We start from the raw sequence: 16,734 nt of genomic DNA, 5'->3' as shown, positions 1-16,734 counted from the left end.
CTTGCCACTGTTGCTTGTCTGGGGTTAGGCCCTGGGATTCTGGAAACCGCCTTGAAACAATTTTGATTGTATAAGACGCTATATAAATAAAGACTGATTTGATTTGATTTGATTCAAGGCAGAACAGAGCGAGTGGTAATTAACAGTCGTGAAGGACTCAAGGTGGGGCTCACTTTTAATTCCACTGTTTTGACACAGGGTGGCATTGTCTCCCTGGTTTTTTTTGTGAGACACAAAGAGCAAAGAAAGAACTGTGAAGTTGTGCTCCACACACGCCACTCATCAATGAATTTAATATCCTCCTGACTACCAGTAGTTCAAATTTGTCCTCTGTGGAGGACATTTGTGAATATGAATGTCTCCCATCCACAGCAGACTACTGCATTATCACCTTTTGTTCTGTACAGAGGACATCGGGGGCTTTTCATTGATACCGAATTTAAAGTGGTGGGGCTTTGGTACCTGTCACTTTCTCGTTCTGGAGGAAGTTAAACTATTTCTATATTGAGTTTTTGATATTTTCTCTGAGACTAACTAGTTGCCATCAAGGTTCCATTTCACCTGGATGCTGTTCCGAAGTCCACTGCAGTGGACACGATACCTTAAAAATAAAAACTTTATTTTCCAAAAAATGTTTTCAGTATTCTAACTACTATGAGTGTAAAATGAAGGGTCATCAGTTTTCAATCAATCAATCTTTATTTATATAGCGTCTTTTACAATCAGAATTGTTTCAAGGCGCTTTCCGGAATCCCAGGGCCTAACCCCAGACAAGCAACAGTGGCAAGGAAAAACTCCCCTTTAACAGGAAGAAACCTTGAGCAGGACCAGGCTCATGTAGAGGGACCCTCCTGCTGATGGGGGGCTGGGTAGAGAGAGGAGAGGGGGGAGGACAGGTAGAGGATAGAATAGGTAGGAGAGGAGAGGAGAGGGGTAGAGGAGAGGAGAGGTAGAGGGAATGGGAGGGGAGGTAGAGGAGAGGAGAGGAGAGGAGAGGAGAGGAGAGGAGAGGAGAGGAGAGGTAGAGGGAATGGGAGGGGAGGTAGAGGAGAGGAGAGGAAACCATGACCCAGTGGGGTGACAGAGGCCTGTTTCTGGACCCCGGCAGACTTGGCCTATAGCAGCATAGCCAAGATGTTAACCTAATGATTAGACGACCCCCTAAGTATGATAATTTGTCTGTCTATGATAATAACCGGAACTACAGAATTAGTAACAATAAGTTTTTTCAAAGAGGTAGGTTTTAAGCCTAATCTTAAAAGTAGCAATGGAGTCAGCCTCCTGTACCTGGACAGGGAGCTGGTTCCATTGCGGGGGGGGGGGGGGGGGGGGGGGGGGGGGGGCGGGGGGGCTGGTAGCTAAATGCTCGGCCCCCCATTCTACCCCTAGAAACTCTGGGGACCACAAGTAGACCAGCATTCTGAGAGCAGAGCGGTTTATTGGGCTGATAAGGTATCACTAGCTCCTCCAGGTAGGATGGAGCTAGGCCTCTGAGGACCTTGTAGGTCAAAAGAAGGGTTTTAAAAATTATTCTAAATTTAACAGGCAGCCAATGAAGAGACGCCAGTACAGGAGTAATGTGATCTCTTTTGTCAATACCTGTCAGAACTCTGGCTGCAGCATTTTGGATCAGCTGGAGGCTTCTTAAAGAGGAGTTTGGACACCCTGATAATAAAGCCTGGAAGTAACAAATGCATGGACTAATTTTTCAGCATCATGGTAGATGTTAATGAGATACCATCTAGAGTGATCATGTGATCTAATCTATCCCTGAGAGGTTCAGGACCAAACACCATAACCTCAGTTTTTCCTGAGTTAAGGAGGAGGAAATTTGAAGACATCCAGGACTTTATGTCTTTAAGACAGGTCTGAAGCTTCACCAACTTCTCTGTCTCCTCTGGTTTCATGGATAAATAAAGCTGAGTGTCATCAGCATAACTAGAACTAGGGTTTGGTTGAAGCTATGAGTTGGTTGGTTTATCTGCTGGAGGAAACCAACTGACTCAAGTTATGAAATGAAGCCATTTCTAAAGCTGTCATTTACAACGTTTACATGGGTATTAAAGTCTCTAATGATAATGACTTTGTCCGTTCTAAGGACCAGATAAGAAATCAGAGAACTCAGATAGGAACTCTGAATGTGGCCCAGTAGGGGGCCGATATACAACTACAAACAAAAGTGCCTATTCTGCCTTCCATTTCAGATGGGTGATGCCAAGAGTCAGGCTTTCAAATGAACTGGAACCATATTTTGGTCTAGGATTAATTAATAACTTGGAGTGATAAATTGCTCCCCTGCTCTGTGCTTGGTGAACTTTTAACCGTGGAACAGAGACTACCTCTATAGCGTTAAATATATTATTGTTGGTGGATGAGGGTTCTATGGAAGCAGCAGAGAGATGTGTAAGACTACAACTCTGCATCCTGGTCTGGACCCTGGATTGTCAGGTCACTTTGGGTCTAATAAAATTAGCCAAGTTACTAGAAATGAGAGAGGCACCATCCCGTGTGGGATGGACACCGTCTCTCCTAATTAGACCAGGTTTTCCCCAAAAAGTGCTCCAATTGTCTATAAAGGCCACCTGGTTTTCGGGGCACCACCGTGACAGCCAGCAACGAAGCGACAACATGCGACTAAACATCTCTTCGCTGGCCAGATTGGGGAGGGGACCAGAGAATGCTACGGAGTCCGACATCGTTTTTGCGTAGCTGCACACGACTCTATTTTAATTTTGGTGACCTCCGACTGACGAAGCCGGGTGTCGTTTGCTCCGACGTGAATAATAACTATACCAATCCAGGGTTTTAAATCCCTGGATGGGCTTCATAAGCAAGAGGTGTTAATATGCAAAAGCTCAAAGGCTTCCTGCTGTTCTACAGGGATAAGAAGCAATTCCATATGAGATAATAGCAGCAGGAAACAAAGGAAAGCTAGCATCTTGTGAGTATGTTTGTTATTAACATGCTTGTTCTTGATGATCTCCTTTCATCCAAGTTATAGTAATTCATCTTTTAATGTCTATTTAACAATGTGATTGACTCTAAACCAGACATTGATGAGTTAATTGACATAATTGTTGATCAAAGTTGATAAAAGTTGATCATTTACCAATAAGGAACCATCAGCTTTGAGGATTTACCACTTGGCAGGGCTCATTGCTCTCAGAGACATGTTGAACATGTGCAGCTACTTTCTGTGGGTGTAGGGAGTGCTTTATAGGAATACATATGTATGTATGTATGTATGTATGTGTGTGTGTGTGTGTGTGTGTGTGTGTGTGTGTGTGTGTGTGTGTGTGTGTGTGTGTGTGTGAAAAACCACCAACAAATTAAAATAACCCAGGGCATATGGATTCTCATTTTCTCTTTGACCGTTTTTCTCAGCAGGACTCCAACACAATAGGCGGCCTTTTCCTCCTCCTCTGCTGTTTTTCTCTCTCATCACTTCTCTCCCACTCACTATCGAGCAGCTCATTGATTCACCTGCCCACTCTTCCCTTAGCTTATCTCACCCTCTTAATCTCTGCATTCCCCATTCTCACATCTCAACTCTACAACACAGGGTTGTCATCCATTGTTCCTTTTATTGTGCCATTTTCACACAAATCTACTCACAATCTGCTTTAACAATTACTAACTTTCATGGGTTCATTATTTTAAATAATTTATTTGTGTTTAGCACTAGTTATAACTAGTAATGATTTTTAGTATCTGAGCATTCTAGTAAAATTAGGTCTTTTTTTAAATGTATTTCTGATATATAGTTTATGTTGTATAATGCTTGAATGCTTTATTGGAGGATGAAAATCCAGACAAATGTTTTGAATGACATGCTAAAAGGTGCAATGCTCTGAAACAAGCCTGCATAGCTTCAGTCGGCCTGGCAAGGCTGCAAGTCATAAGTCATGTACAGTCCATTTGTGGATTTTAAAGGCAGCCACTGAAGAGAAGGCCATATAGGAGAAATATGATCTCTCTTTCCAATTACTGTCAGAGCTCAGGTCACCTTTTGGATCAGCTAAAGACTTTCAAGGAATTATGTGAACATCTTCATAACAATGAATTACAGTCCAACCTGAAGATAGCAAATTCACGGAGCTTTTCTGCATCGTTCTTGTCAGTGTGGTCGGAGTTGTTGCAGTGTTCTGCAAATCAAAAAGGGGCCCCTTTTCTTTTTAAAGTGAGTCAATGACAAATCTTGGTCAAATATATAAGATTCCTCACAGACAATCTAGAGGCTAAACAAAGGCCAGGCAGAGTACTGATGCGATCAGCTAAGCTATTCCTGAGGGGAGGACAAACACAATAGCTCCAGTTTGTCCGACTGAAGAAAAAGAAAATTGCAAATGAGTGTCTTTAGTTTTATTTTCTAAAATTTGACTAGATATTCCAAATGTGATTAGCATACATTCGTCCATGTTCTGCCACTTACCCTGTAACAATCTCCCAAAGACATGTGCGTTGCAGTCCAACAGGATGCTCCTCTATGATCATGTGTCTCAAAGGCAGCACTGAGGTCCAGCAGAACTAGTATAGAAAAAAATATCCATAAAAACACTGATCATTTTTCTTTTTAAAAGAGGGATCAAAGGGAGAAACATTCCAATATTTATAATAAATATAAACTTCATTTCATATATAAAATTATATGAACTTCATATAATTTCTTTTTTGTTTTTCTTGTTATCCTTTTGCTGACCAAGGTCTTAAAATTGACAATAGACAGCTGAATATTTCATTTGAGGTCAAAAGTCTTGCAGACCACTATTTTCTTGTGTCATGAGGGTGCAGAGCAGCTGTGCTGTCTATGTCAAAGTAATATTCTCTCTTAGCTTAATGTCTACTCTGCCTTTGGCTAAACAGGATGCTGAAAAGAGATATGAAACATAAGCAGTTGTCAATAAACATCCTGGAGTTACATGGTGAATATGCTACTCTGTTGGGTTTATTAAATTTACATTGAGTTGGTGTCTCCCCAGCCTTGAACCTCACTTCTGGTCTGAAGCTATGATATGGTCATTACTATCTTTACCAAGTGCTATATCTGTAAATATAGGAATCAATTTTGCTCATGTGTCTGGATCAAATGATTTTTTTAGGCAATAATGTGATCATTGCAACCTTGAAAGCCAGGGGTCTGAAACACTGCTAATAATTATCCTTCAGAGTGTTGGGGTGTGGTCTAAAAGACAGCTGGTACTCCTAGATCACCTAATGAGGACATCTAAAAAAAATAAATCAATAAGTGGCCTGATTGAGTTCTTCAATAGCTATTCTGTTATCAGTGAAGTAAGTCATAAAGGCTTTATTACTGAGGTGTGTCACCACGGCACAATGACTCTTCATCTTCATCTTCATTGTGGCTTCAGTTCTGAAAATAATCCTGGCGATTAGAGTGAGTGATTAGAGAGAGTTTAAACTGCCTATTAGAATAATAGGCCTTTATTAGCCATCGGACTGTCCCTCCAGGCTGGATAGTAGCCTTCTGGTATCGAAGGAAACATACAATTTTAGCAACAAAGTCTCTTATTCTGAACCAGTCTTCAAAAGAATTTAAGATCAGATTCCTCTCTGTACAAACACTTGTGGCCCAGAGGTTATCAAGGGGATTATTTATTTAAATTTAAAAATAGGATTATCTTAAAGAAATCTGTGGATCTAGGATCTAGAACCAAGAATGTGTGAAATGTTGTTTTCTTCTCTGCTACTAAAGAGGTTCCTGGGAAGCATTCAGGCACAAATAAACCACAAATATTTCCCAATTGATTTACATTTTATTTGACAAGACAGTGAACAGGAAACATGTACAATATTGGCTTTTCAAAAAATGAAAAATATTACAATAAGGAAACATTAAAAAACACGACTGCATTTGCATTGTATTATTAATTTAGCATTACTCATTATTACTTTCAAACCCATTCTGTGCTCATGATTTGTAAACATTTCGTCATCCAGTTCGCTGTCACACAAAGGGTGAGAATTGAAAAGCTAAAAATCCAAATACACAAACAAACACACATGCTCTAAAAAAAAAAAGACAAGGAAGGCACGTCTGGCTGTGTGATGACAAGCTATAATGACAAACGATGAACAAGAGAGAATGAGGAAACCAAACCAATTCGGACCCACACATCATTATCAGCAACATTCACAGCATCTGTTCCTGGCCCAGAAGCATGCAAAATTCATGGAAGGCATGGATCCAGAGTCTTGATCTTGCAGCTAATCCACCCAACATTACTGCGTGCCTGTGGGCAGATATCACCTGCAAGCTGACTGAGCTTAAATTTTTGTCAAGACTTCTGCTTAAAGAGTCAATTTTGGTGAACATCACAATTCATGTTTAGAGCTAATGAGGCATAAAATCTCTATATAAAATGGGAGCTAAGTCAATGATCTTTGATCTGAAACAATGATTGTCACCTTCCTTTTGCTCAATCTCTTAGCAGTAAAATAAAAACTCATTTATGTCTATTGAATTTACAGAATTCATTAATACACTATTGCGGCAGCATTTGTTCTGTGGCACAGTTGTTTAAATCAGTCTGTGATTGTCTGAAACTGCAAAAAAGAAGTTAGTCATGACAGAGAAATCACATTTAAGTCATCATGCAGCATGCAGACAATTAACATTAAAATTTAAACCTTAATTACTGTCTTTTAGTTTCCACGTGTCAGTGTTCATTATGGAAACATTCAATGCAACAAACTAAATCTTAGTGATGTAAATTTTTAAACCATTCCTTGATTGATGTGTTCATTGTTATCACAGTTTTGTAATGAAAAAGTGTTAAATCATGAACCAAAATTTTCAAGGAAGGATATTTGTTGGCCACTGAATTTTTATCTGCACTGAATTTTTACACTATTTTCTTTTTGTGATATATTCTTTGCATTTTTTACTCTAGTAAATCTAATAATCCAACACGTCTTCCTCTTATATCCAGTAACTCTGCCTGTGGACAGCCACAAATTCTTACAAGTTTCCAGTGTAATCGACCACCTTTTGTGTGCTTGAGTGCCACAGGGTTATTAGCAAAACTCAGAGATGGAATTATCTTAACTGAACAACTGTGAATCACTAAAAAACAATGTCCATTCTCTCAACTTTGTCAACTTTTTCAAATTAATCCATAACACACAGATGCAGAGATGGGCATACACAATGGCCTCCTTGTTTCACTCACATTTTTAAAGAAGATTTGTAGATTATTTTTACCACACAAAGAGCCTAGGACAATGATTACCAACAGGCCACTGACAATGACATGCAGCGCAGTATCAACAAAAAACAAAAATCACACCATTTTAACCTCAAGGTACCCGTAAAAACAAAATAACAGCATTTCATTTCGTTACCCTGCAAAAAGCACTGATAACACCTACACTTTTATTTACAGATGCATATGTATGTGTGTTTAAATGTGTACACAAACTATATATATTATTTAGCAATAGTATTTACAATTTTTGTTCACCATTTGGTACCGTGACATATGTGAAGAGGGGTCAGCAATCTTGATCCACTCTTTGTGTGGTTTTTAAGCGAACAATCAAATCAGATACTAACTGCATATTTACACCACACGAGCAGATGGTCCCCACACCTTAAAGCATCTTATTGTATGTGCTCCGCTGATTGACATGGCAGTGTTTTTCCAATAAGTGCTAAACATTTTCACACTAGATTATATTCCTTAGCAGGTTTCATGGAAGAATCCCATGATTTACGTGGTTTTTCTCATCTAATCCTCTCAAATATATATGTGTGACCATGTGGTAAATATGTCTTTATCACGTAATGTTGCCAGGATGCAGAGACTAAAGACATAGCTTCCTTTGTTAACAAGCAGCTTGTTGTTGCTTTGACAGTGTTATAGAGGAAGGAATCTTTTGACTGCAGCCTTGAAAAACAGTTGAGTTGTTGTTTGATAGATGACTAAAATACCTATCAGATGATTAAGTGAAGAGGCAGGTGACAAATCACTTACTGTAATTTCATTACAAGGCAGCAAATAAAGTTCAACAATAAAGAAAGGTTACTTTGGTATATTATGGCACAAAATGTGATTAAATATTTGCTGTTTTCTGGGTAAATTTTGAGCACTAGGTAGCTATTTAATCACATGGTATGAATTGGTGAAATGTTGCAAAGTCAGCGTCTGTACACATGGTAAATTGATTTGAAAAAGGCGATCTCTTTTGCAATACCTTGCAAGTTAATATTATGCAATGACAAGTCCTTTCGACTGGAATGAAAAGAAGCATAAAAACCTGGATTTACAGAGAAAATAGGAATTACAGTAAATCTGGTGGGAAATGTCACCAAAGATAACTTATTCAAATAGATGGGATCTAAACAAATGTGTCTGACTTTGCACACAGCAGATTTTTAGGTGACCTGGAACTTGCCTACACAATCTGGATGGCTTTTTCACATGGTTACACATACATGGCCGGAGACACGAAGCTCTCCTCTCGAGAGATGTTAGCATGCAGTGGGTCATGGCTGGATGAATCTAAGTCATTTTCACGGAGGCCATCAGCAGCATCAAGGACTGGGGCGGCACCGCCGTTCAGGGCTCCTGAGGTCTCATCATCCAGGTTCTGTCAGATAGAGAGAGGCATGTTTGCCTACGTGATTTCAGAGGAAATTAAATTTGGGCACCATATCTCACTGCATGTAGCTATTCAGACAGGAATAGAGCTCATGAGCACAAATATAGCTTTCTGCATATTACCGTGACAGGCTCACTCCCAGTGGGATTGCAGTGAACCTCTCTGGGGCTGAGAGGTGCTACCTCTGTGGCCATTGGGGGCTCTGATGGCTTATTCAGCTACATGAACACAACATAAACATGGGTTTAAACCACCAACATTTTAAAAGGATCTAACTTCTTACTTTACCTTAACAGTAATATTTAATAGATTTTAAAATGCTTCTTCTGACCAACAGTACAAGGTTGTTAAAGATGTAGTGCCATCGTATCTGAAGACGCTGATTCCCCATATCTCTCACTCTCAGAGGGGCTGGTTTGACTTGTGATTCCCTTTTAAAAGTCAAATTCGTGGCTGAGTCCTTATCTATCTTTAGCTCCCTGTGCTGTGGACCCAGCTCCCTGTCCAGGTACGAGAGTATGACATCCTCTCTACTTTTAGGATTAAGCGTAAAACCTTCCTCTTAGGGATTATATCGAATAATTCTGTAGCTACATTTATTGTTCTAGTCATAGTGATGCATTGTTTAAAGGAGGTCATCTAACCTTTAGCATAATCTTAGTTTCTCCTGCAGGCTGAAGCTGCCGGGTACAGAAACATTGTCTCATTGACAGGGTTCTCTATTAGTTTCTCTCACCTTGTTGGCTCATGGTTACCTCTGCTTTCCCCTCCCCTCCCCATAAATGCAGATAATGGAGATTGTCTTTGACCACTCACCATTTCTGTAGATCTGCCTGTCCTTACAGGAGGAGGGGGTTTGTGCTTGGGTGGGCCTCTGAATGGACAAGAGAAATTAAAAATAAAGATTACAGAGTATTGCTCAGCTTTTTAAGACAATTTATTTCTTTATATTATGGTAAACAAAAGAATATACTACATCGCCAATTTTATTCAGCCAGAGAAGATATGGATACTCTGAGCACTAATTAATATAAGACCTGATGAATGTTGTGTCTCCTAAAACCAAAAGGTTTCTATAATTTGAGTGTACAGCACTGCGGAAGAATTAGTGGAACCAATGGGTAGATTCATTTAAAATGTAATCAATTAAGGAAATTGGTAATCAAGGGTAATTATTTAGCACAAAGTCCTGTAGCAGGGAAAGAAGTAATGACAGGCTTTGATCCCTTTGATTGGCACATCCATTTGCCAGACCTGAATCCTCTGAGAACCTCTGTGACACCATGTAATGTTGCTTCCACTCCTATCATGTTACAGAATATTACCGGTAGTCATATTTAAATAACATGAAATCCTGGCAGCCCCTATTCATGACAATTGGCACTGAACGTAAATAAAAGTCATATTGTACTACAAAACACACCTACAGACACAGGCAACTGTCTAGATAAATTATTATTGCTGTCGTGGTGTCATAGGCTGCCAAAACATCTTTAATTTCCTCAGCTGGATACATATTGCGTTATAGCTGCAATGAAAAAGGTAGTATGACAGCAACATTTTTAAAAAGTTGTTATTTTTGTTGTGGGGTTCCTTTTCAGGATTACAACCACAATTTTATCAGCAGCATTCAAGTTTCAAAGAGGACACACGGGCCATCTTGAAATTTTAACATTACAAATCTGTTCCTTTGTCTTTCTTACTCTGTCTCTCAGAAAACAAAATTATCAATCAACCAAACAAAACTAGATCAGAACAAGTCAAAACTTTTTCAACAGTCTGCAGCAAAGATTTTAAGGACATTTGGGCAGATGCCTAAAACAAACATGACAAAAATAATTAAAACCACAGAAATGCGAATGGTTTTGTTTTGAATTAGTTATACTTTTAATGGGTCTCATTCATGAAATGTGAGCAGAGCGAATTTGTATCAACTGTTCATAGACATAAATTTACGTGAATCTCACATTCATCAAGATTTTAGTAGCTCAGATCTGTTCGTAGCTACTAAAAAAATCTACAAATGCTTTTGACTGCATGTAGCGCTTGTGTAAATGTACCAACACATATAAATAATGCTTGTCACTATTGTAAATTACATTTTTAATTTTAGAATAGGCTATATCAATTATGCATGATAGAACATTGCTGGTTTCACATTTCTACTTCAATCTGAAGAGAAAATTGCCCAAATTGTTTGGTGCTGTTCGACCTAGACTAAGTTGATCACTAAGTTATGTGTGATTTTTCAGAATGTAGATTATTGTGACACAACATTTATTACCTAACCGCCTGGGGTCGCTGTTTCCATCAGGGATGATTCCTGACAACGCGCTATCTCCAGTAATTCCTGCTATGCACTCGTCTGGACCTCCTCCTGTGACAGACCTATTTTTTCCGTGTGCACATATACATTTTTTTTGCCCTTTATATGTAAACCTGTTTGCAAATTTACTAACGTTTCATGAAAGAGACCCAATATGCTTGAGGGGACAAAATTTGTACTCCTCATCTGCACTTTAAAAATGAAGGATCCCACCCTATTGTCTCTGATCCACAGTGACATGATTCAGGAATAGTGTACACACCTGTGGATTTATCAACACTGAGATAATGACAAATTGACATATGTACATTTAGCCTGGTGATGCATCAGGACCTGAAGCCCTGACTAGCAACCTTTAGCAGTGAGGTGGTTCTTTGAGAATGTAGCACTTAGGTGAAAGGAAAATGAAATTACACCATGGCTGGAAAATGCAACATACTTATTAACCTTTTTTCCCTGCATGTATCATTCATGATGCTTAGCCTGTTGCATCAAATGTAAATAAATTGGTGGTCAACGAATCTTGAACCAGTCAAATTGTCTTTTAGCAATATATTGATCACCAAAATAGTTTCTCAGACATTCTCATTGATCTGGCCTGTTTAGATGTAATACATGGTCTCACTGGCAATTTCACTGTGGTGGGGCTCCATGCGCTCATATATAAATTTTACATTTACACCATACTTTTCTAGGCTATGGATTATGCTAGAGGTTTTATTATTCATAAATTTGAAATAGGAATATTGAGAACTGCAATATTTTCCACTTTTTGGTAAATTTCCTATTTCTCTGATGTAATGATTTCTCTTCAATCCAAAAGCATTGTGCAAATTGAACTTCATTATCTGTTATGAACACACAACATATTAAATATACAGCTGCTGGTCATTTAATTAGGATATCATGAAATAGTTGATTTATTTAAGTAATTCCATTCAAAAATGGAAATTTGTACATTATATTCATCTATTACGCGCAGACTGAAATATTTCAATTGTTTATTTTTTCATTTTGATGATTATAAGTGACAACTAACAAAAAACCCAAATTCAGTATCTCAGAAAAACAGAATATCGGGGAAAGATTCAATATTGAAGAGACCTGGTGCCACCTTCTAATCAGCTATTGAACTCAAGACACCTGCAAAGGCCTTTAAATGGTCTCTCAGTCTAGTTCTGTATCAATCATGGGGAAGACTGCTGACGTGACAGTTGTCCAAAAGAAGACCACTGACATTGTGCACAAGGAGGGCAAGACACAACAGGTCATTGCTAAAGAGGCTGGCTCTTCATAGAGCTCTATGTCCAAGCACATTAATAGAGAGATGAAGGGAAGGAGAAGATGTGGTAGGAAATAGTGTACAAGCAACCCTGGAGTGGATTGTGGAACAAAACAAATCAAAAATGTGGGGCAGAGTCACAAAGAGTGGACTGCAGCTGGAGTCAGAGCTTCAAGAACCACAGACGTATGCAAGACATGGGTTTCAGCTGTCGCATCCGTGGTGTCAAGCCACTCTTGAACAAGAAAAAGCATCAGAAGCATCTCGCCTGAGCTAAAGACAAAAAGGACTGGACTGCTGCTGAATGCTCCAAGGTTCTCTGATGAAAGCAAATTTTGCATGTGCTTTGGAAATCAATCTGGATGAAGAGAGGAGAAGCACAGAATCCACTTTGCTTGAGGTCGAGTGTAAAGTTTCCACAGTGAGTGATGGTTTGGGGTGCCAGGTCATCTGCTGGTGTTGGTCCACTGTGTTTTCTTAGTTCCCAAGGTCAACGAAGCCGTCTACCAGGATGTTTTGGAGCGCTTCATGCTTCATGCTAACCAACTTTATGGAGATGCAGATTTTCCAACAGGACTTAACACCTGCACACAGAGCCAAAGCTAGCAATACCTGGTTTAAGGACCATGGCATCCCTGTTCCTAATTGGCCAGCAAACTCGCCAGACCTTAACCCCATAGAAAATCGATGGGGTATTGTGAAGAGGAAAATGTGATAGGCCATCAGAGCAACCTGGGCTCTCAGAACACTTTAGCAGTGCCAAGACTGATGGACTCCCTGCCACATCGCACTGCTGCAGTAATTCAGGACAACGGAGCCCCAACTAAGAATTGAGGGCTGGAAATGCTCATACTCTTCATGTTCATACCTTTCACTGGGCAACATCTAGAATTTTTTTTTGTATCAATCTTAAGTATTAGTCAGACTTTCGGAATTTGGGTTTTTCCATTAATTAGTTATAATCATCAAAATTAAAAGAACTAAACAGATTAAATATATCAGTCTGTGTTTAATGAATGAAAATAATATACAAATGAAACATTTTTTAATCGATTTACTGAAATAAATCAACTTCTTCATGATATTCTCATTATATGACCAGCACCTGTAGATACAGCATATAAAACAAAATTACAAATGCTTTGCTAATATAGATTTTTTTTAATTTTTTAAATTGAATGTCTTTATGCATTGCAGTATACATCTGCACATGATTACAGCATCAGGCTCACTGTGAATATCTTTAAGATAACATGAATATAGATATTATTCCCTGTCTGTCCAATTCTGAGGTTGGGTATGTGATCAGATTATAATGAGCTAAAATATCAGTAATGCCCCTTTAACACAAAAGTTGAAAAGTTCCTTTTCAATGCCATGGCTGTAAAGGTAGGGACAGGAGACACTAAAGAGCATCCTCATGTTGGAAGCTTCAGGCTGAGATTTGTGACTGTGGCTGGTTCTGTCGCAACATGCAATAAGTTTTAATGAGCCTTTGTGTCAGAGGGGGACATTAATTATGCTTTAAGGAGCTTAAATAAGCAATGAGGTCATGCAGGAGGGCTAATGAAGACTTACTCTCTGTCGTCCTGGCAGTTGCGGATTAAGAAGATGATGCCAACAATGATGGCGATGAAGATGAGCGAACCGAGGATACCACCAATGACTGCCCCCGTATTTGGGCCTGGAGTAAATTCTCTTTTTTCTTCTGGGGGAAAGAAAGAGAAAAATGTGAATGCGAGAGCTTATGGGCACTTTCAGCAAATATGGTAATGTTAGGAAAAAATATAGATTAATTAGGATGGAAAAGTGGCAGAAATAATATGTTTAGGCGATTCCATGAATCGAGATCATGAGTCTTCGTAAAATTTTCCTTCACTTAAAAAAATCCAGTACTGTTTCTACGGTTTATCTTGTGTTTTGCTCCATAGTGTTTTGTCTGTGCAAAATGTGTTTCATTATAAATCAAATCTGGGAAAGATGTAATCTAAAACAGAAGAAGTATGTTGAAACATACATTCAATTTGGAGTTTGTTTTTCATGCTGTACATAGAGCAACTCAGGGATATAGTCAGTAACCCTGCCTACTTATAGAAATTGAAGTATAAGTTTAAATTGATTCTTTTAAATAACGTGGAATCATTTTAATATTCGATAACAATTTATAGAAATTATCATTGTTTTCAATGTTTACTCAGCAAACATTGTACACCGATGGAAGCCAAAAACATGATTACAAGGTTGTTTTCCAGCTGTTTTCCAGTTGTGCTGAACAAATTATTTTTTGACAAAAACAACTCTCTGAGGCCCACAAAGAGGTTTTGCTGAGAGGTTCAGCAGCTATTGCACAACATGATGAATGAATGAATGTTTTAGAGTGAGATATAAATTTTTCCTAATGTGAACACAATTATTTCCAAGGAAGTTTCTTTACTTCCCGTTACCATCGTAAGCCTAAAAGCAACCTCACAAATGGCCTCTGTGTCAGTTAGGAAACAGAAAAAAACAGGTTGCGTGTAAGAAAAATCTGCAGGATTCTCAGGGTAAGAATAAGATGGAGGAGTTGGTGAACCAGTGAAGGAGGTGAACAAAGTGTGCAGGATTCAAGGAGAGAGGGGATGAAGAGTGACAGGGGGAGAAAATCAGGAAGTGCTAGGATTGTTAATAGCCTGCAGAAAAAGAGGGGATTTTAAAGGTCTAAACAGTCCCGAGGGAGGCTGTGAGTGACAGCAGAACAACAACTGCCTCTACATTTCCCCTCTCTCACTTCCTCTTTCTCCCTCCTTTGCTTCTACCCTGCCCAAAGGGAGAAAGTAGATTTGGGTACTACCCGCCACCACACCATTGGAGGGGGACCTGCATTTGATTTTTCTCTCTGCAGAGGTTAATCCCATTTAGATCCTTAACGTGACAGTACGTGGATTGGCCATCATCGTGTAGATAGACAGATAGATGAACAAACACAAATTAAATTTACCTTCTGTGTTCAGGATAAAAAATAGTGGCTTTAAAAAATGAGGAGAATCACCTGGAATTTAAATTTTCTCTCAAGTGTGTTTCTTTTTGTGTAACCCCTTGTGTAACCTTTAGACTTTGCAGCTCTGAGTCTCTTCAGTTATGATGAACCCACTTTCTTTCATATTTCTTTTTTCCATATTTTGCAATGCAACTGCTACTATTCATGAGCTCTGCCATCAGACAACAAGGCTAAAAACATGAAGTACACGTTAAAGTACAATATAGTGGGTAGTAATGCAGTCAGCAATCCCAAATCAGCACATGCGTTTGCACAGTGCTCTGAAACAGGAATCATCAGGCAATTATGATGATCAGAAAAGGGCTGATTAAGATTGTATGAGTGCCTGAAAGCCTTTTAATTCCTCCCAGCAAAGCACCAGAGAAAATACCTTGAAGAGCTGGAGCGTAGCAGCAAACCTAAAGTATGGGTGGAGAAAATTAGACATCTATGAATCAACAGAAGGACAGAAGCTCCTGTCAGAAGGAGCTTCAACTCACACCTCCGGGAGAGCTTTGACCATGTCCCGGGGGAGTCGGGGGACCTTGAGTCCGAGTGGACCATGTTCCGCCTTTCGGCTCAGCTCTCAATTTACCGGTCAATCTTCGTTCCTACCCTCACCTATGGTCATGAGCTTTGGGTAATGACCGAAAGAACAAGATCACGGGTACAAGTGGCCGAAATGAGCTTTCTCCGTAGGGTGGCTGGGCTCTCCCTTAGAGATAGGGTGAGAAGCTCTGCCATCCGGGAGGAGCTCGGAGTAGAGCCGCTGCTCCTCCGCGTTGAGAGGAGCCAGATGAGGTGGCTTGGGCATCTAGTTAGGATGCCCCCTGGACGCCTCCCTGGTGAGGTGTTCAGGGCATGTCCCTCCGGTAGGAGACCCCCGGGACGACCCAGGACACGTTGGAGAGACTATGTCTCTCGACTGGCATGGGAACACCTGGGGATCCCTCCGGATGAGCTGGAAGAGGTAGCTGGGGAGAGGGAAGTCTGGGCTTCTCTTCTTAGGCTGCTGCCCCCGCGACCCGCCCCCGGATGGATGAATCAACAGTGTGCTAGACATTAAACCTGCCTTTTGTGCAAAATCAGACCTGTTTACCAATGTAAAGCTGTTGCGCATCAGAAGGAGCCTGCAGTGAAAATCTTTCACTTTTGCCATTCCTGCATCCACATTATCCAGTAGATTGATGTTCTGAATGGGATGTTGCCATTTCCTTAAAACAAGGTCTGTGGGTGTTTTTTGGTCTCCATGTTTTTCATCCACATTTTATTAAAAACATTTATTAATACCGTGTGATTACTTTAAAAAAGATAATCGACTCCAATCTACAGCCAGTCCAAGGTTACACATTAAATGACTTTGTTAGAAAAAAACACGATGCAAATCTTGCGTTTTAATCTCTCGTTTATTATTTCAAATGTAATATTAATGTTTTAAATTGTGCTGTCCCTCTCTGTGTCCTGTTGGTTAAGAACTACAAAAAAACA

The 16,734-nt window shown here is 39.6% G+C and overlaps 1 protein-coding gene across 2 annotated transcripts in view; it reads right to left on the bottom strand.

The window, feature by feature from the left end:
• Nucleotides 1-5,754: 5,754 nt before the first annotated feature.
• Nucleotides 5,755-16,734, bottom strand: part of pvrl2l (PVR cell adhesion molecule related 2 like) — a 198,559-nt gene continuing 187,579 nt past the window's right edge. Inside the window, exons 7-10 of one of the 2 annotated variants that reach the window (XM_057036967.1) lie at nt 13,809-13,938; nt 9,439-9,496; nt 8,745-8,840; nt 5,755-8,610 (exon numbers count right to left, since the gene is read on the bottom strand). In XM_057036967.1, coding sequence (XP_056892947.1) covers nt 8,446-8,610; nt 8,745-8,840; nt 9,439-9,496; nt 13,809-13,938 — 449 coding nt within the window. In that variant the 3' untranslated portion in view covers nt 5,755-8,445. The remainder of the gene's footprint in view (nt 8,611-8,744; nt 8,841-9,438; nt 9,497-13,808; nt 13,939-16,734) is intronic. The other variant, XM_057036969.1, reaches the window with a different exon arrangement.

This window comes from Takifugu flavidus, chromosome 6 (assembly GCF_003711565.1).
Source record: "Takifugu flavidus isolate HTHZ2018 chromosome 6, ASM371156v2, whole genome shotgun sequence".
Classification (NCBI taxonomy): domain Eukaryota; kingdom Metazoa; phylum Chordata; class Actinopteri; order Tetraodontiformes; family Tetraodontidae; genus Takifugu; species Takifugu flavidus.
The sequence above is the reverse complement of the archived record's forward strand: the minus strand, read 5'-3'. Positions and strand labels throughout refer to the sequence as shown.